Source organism: Abrus precatorius, unplaced genomic scaffold (genome assembly GCF_003935025.1).
Source record: "Abrus precatorius isolate BTA unplaced genomic scaffold, Abrus_2018 Scaffold8, whole genome shotgun sequence".
NCBI classification, from domain to species: Eukaryota; Viridiplantae; Streptophyta; class Magnoliopsida; order Fabales; family Fabaceae; genus Abrus; species Abrus precatorius.
Genome location: NW_020874428.1, coordinates 15,586,417 through 15,589,521, shown reverse-complemented (window position 1 = coordinate 15,589,521; position 3,105 = coordinate 15,586,417). Strand labels below are relative to the sequence as shown.

Genomic DNA, 3,105 nt, shown 5'->3' with positions numbered 1-3,105 from the left:
TGTCTGATCCATGGTTAATATTATAAAGACATTAGGGGTAGGATGAATTGATTGAATTTGGATGGTTGTGAAGAAAATGACACATGCAAAGAGTCAGAATTGTGAGAATCCACAGTAAGATGACCCTTTTGTTTTTTTTTAATTTTATAGCATAGGTCTGTTTCAATGGATCCATGAGAATCTACCATGCTGCATCCGCATGTGCCTTCAGGGAAGCTATATATCTTGACCCTTTTTATTATAAAGAAATAATGCATGTTTATAATATATGTAGATCATCAATTTGAATCCCTTATCAAGAAGACCAAACCAGCAAATCAGTTTGCATATTTTACATCTGAAATTTCTTTAGTTTAATCTTTATTATGATTCTTTAACTGTTCTGTCAGTAATGTGTTTTTTTTAATCCACTTGATTTGCTTTTGTATAGTGATGTATGTTCATGATTCCCCTCCTTTTATAATTTTTACACGTCATCTTTTATTTTTTTAATTGAAGCTTTCACATAACATGATCCATGTTTTGTCTGCATATATAATATTAAAATTCTTTTACCAACAGTGTCATATGACATGTTTTAATTTTTTTTTTATTTCTTGTTTCAAAACTTTTTAAAATATCAATAGGAAGTTTTGTTTCATTTTTTACTTTTACGTGTGATAGAGCTATTTTTTTTAAAAAATAATTTTTTTAAAAGAAGTTCTTAAAAATTAATGAAATCGTTATAAATGTTTAGATTTACTTAACTATCAATATTTACAAGTATTTTTTCATAAAATAATATTTAAAAATATTAACTAGCCAAAGAGATTGTAAATGATGTTTTTCAAAATGATAAGCAGTAGTCGTCAAATATTATAAAATAAATTTTTAATCTGTACTGAAGAGCACATAATAATAAATTAATAAATTGTATATTTTATTTAAAATTCTAGCTTTTAATATTATTAATACATTAATTTTTGTCTTTACAAAAAAAAAATGGGAACTTTAACAAAAAAATAATTAATTTTTCTGTTTTCCTTTTAATAAAAACTTAGTATCTAATTGATTTTGCGTTTTAAAATGGTAAGAGTTAATTTTGCGAGAATAATAATAATTAAAGCCATGCAAATCAATTTGTTGTATGTCAATGCAAAGCTGACTGTAATTTTTTTCTTGAAAACATTAATTAAATTTGTGACACGTAAATTTTTTTTTTTTTATGTTACTGTCAGCAATAATTTATAAAAGAGAGAAAAAGAAAATGTGACAAGAAATTGAAGAGTACTTTCCTTTTGAATCATGAGCATTTTATGAAGTGGGATCAGATACAAAACATAAGTGTAGTCTGTTTGGATCAGCTCCAAATCACGTTTGGTACAGAAAAAAAGAGTTAATATCGTATTATGTTGGGATGATTGTTTAATTTTTAAATTTTCTCTGTGATGAACAGAATTAATTTTTAAGAATGTGAAAATTTTATGTTTTAAAAAAATAAAGAAAATAATTTTAATATTTTCGTTAACAAATATTGGTTTCATATACGTAAATCATAAAATTTATTTATTTATACTTCAAAAGAGAACCAGTGTCGGTGTGTTTGATTTAAATTTTTGTGGTTCCAAACCACAAAATATGCCCCAAGCATTACTATTCAAGCAAAAATAATTTTTCTTAAGTCAATTTCAAAACATTATTTTGGTAAATTCTATTTTGTTATGTAAAATAAGAAGACATTCTATATTTTTTTACACGTAAAATAATTATGACTGTTAATTTTATATTAATAATGAAATTAATAGGTTATTTAAAAAAAATATAAACATCATTTAATTTCTAAAATATTAAAAGAATAACAATTTTTGATTTAAAAAGAATATATAATTTTTTTTTCAAGTTTAAGAATACAGTAACAAATACTGTATAAATTAATTATCTTAACCTCAACTATTTGAAAATAAATTTTACTAAAATCTAACCAAATAGATCATGCACAATAATTTCTTCATATCTATGAGGAAATTCACGAATGAATAGATTAAAAGATACAAGGAATTGATAACAAAGTAGAATTTGACTTTCAGTTTATCTTGAAACATCAATCTTCTGTGACTTGTATATGTTACAAACCTTAAGTTCTGCTTTTATTTTCTCAACTATTTTCATTCATTCAAATTGATTAAATTTGCACAAATTAATGACACAAATTTTACAATGCTATCTAAAAGACAAGTATTCTTAATTAACCCTTTTGGGAACTGAAATTTCACTGCTACATATTGGGCAAACCTTCTTAATTTGAAGCCACTTGCTTATGCAATCTGTATGATAAGGGTGTTCACATTGAATTGCCACCAAGGCCTGACCTTCTTCATATTCAACCTGACAAATCACACAAAGATCAATTCCACTTTTGTTTTCAGCAGCATTGAAAGTGCAAGATTGCAAGCATGAAGAAATTTCATTAGGTGATAACCCTCTCTTCTCTTTTCCTATAAAATCACCCAACTCAATCAACTCTTCATAAGTCAACTCATCCACATCAATAACATCTCCTTCCATTCCTTCATCATCATCATAATCATCATCATTGCTTCCTTCACTCTCAAGAAACCGAAGGTCGGTTTCAAACTCTTGGCTCAGGAAAAAATCAGCATCATCACCGCCATCATCATCATCATTGCCAAAAGAGGATTCACTCTCACTATCACTTTCAAATGTTGCAAAAGTTGTGAATGTCCCATCTTGCTCTTGCAAGCCAAATGCTAGAACAAAATCAGAGTCAACTTGCTCAAGTTGACTGTGTGATGGGGTCTTTTGGGGAGATTTTTTGCCTTCTTCACCTTCCATTGATTACACAAAAGAACAAAAGGATGTTGATTACACAACAAATTGATTGATGGGTTGTGAACAGAATAACAATGTGATTGTGGTATATGAGGAGATGAATGAAAGCATATGTTTAGATATTTCTTTGAGGTTGAACAAAACTTCCATGTTAAGTAATAGAAAACCGTTTTCATGGGTTCTCAATATTCTAGATTCTTGGCTATTCCTATGGTTTGTCATCACCTATAATACACATAAACTTTGGATAAGGTAGCTTACGTGCAAAGCAATAGC

The 3,105-nt window shown here is 27.4% G+C and overlaps 1 protein-coding gene across 1 annotated transcript; it reads right to left on the bottom strand.

The window, feature by feature from the left end:
• Positions 1 to 2,220: 2,220 nt before the first annotated feature.
• Positions 2,221 to 2,873, bottom strand: LOC113848352 (E3 ubiquitin ligase BIG BROTHER-related-like). The gene has a single exon (XM_027477825.1). The coding sequence runs from the start codon at positions 2,830 to 2,832 to the stop codon at positions 2,221 to 2,223; it is 612 nt and encodes a 203-aa protein (XP_027333626.1). The 5' UTR covers positions 2,833 to 2,873.
• Positions 2,874 to 3,105: the final 232 nt, after the last annotated feature.

Bases quoted from the DNA above. Each gene is read 5' to 3' on its own strand.
- LOC113848352 (XM_027477825.1), bottom strand. From the start codon at position 2,832: ATGGAAGGTGAAGAAGGCAAAAAATCTCCCCAAAAGACCCCATCACAC.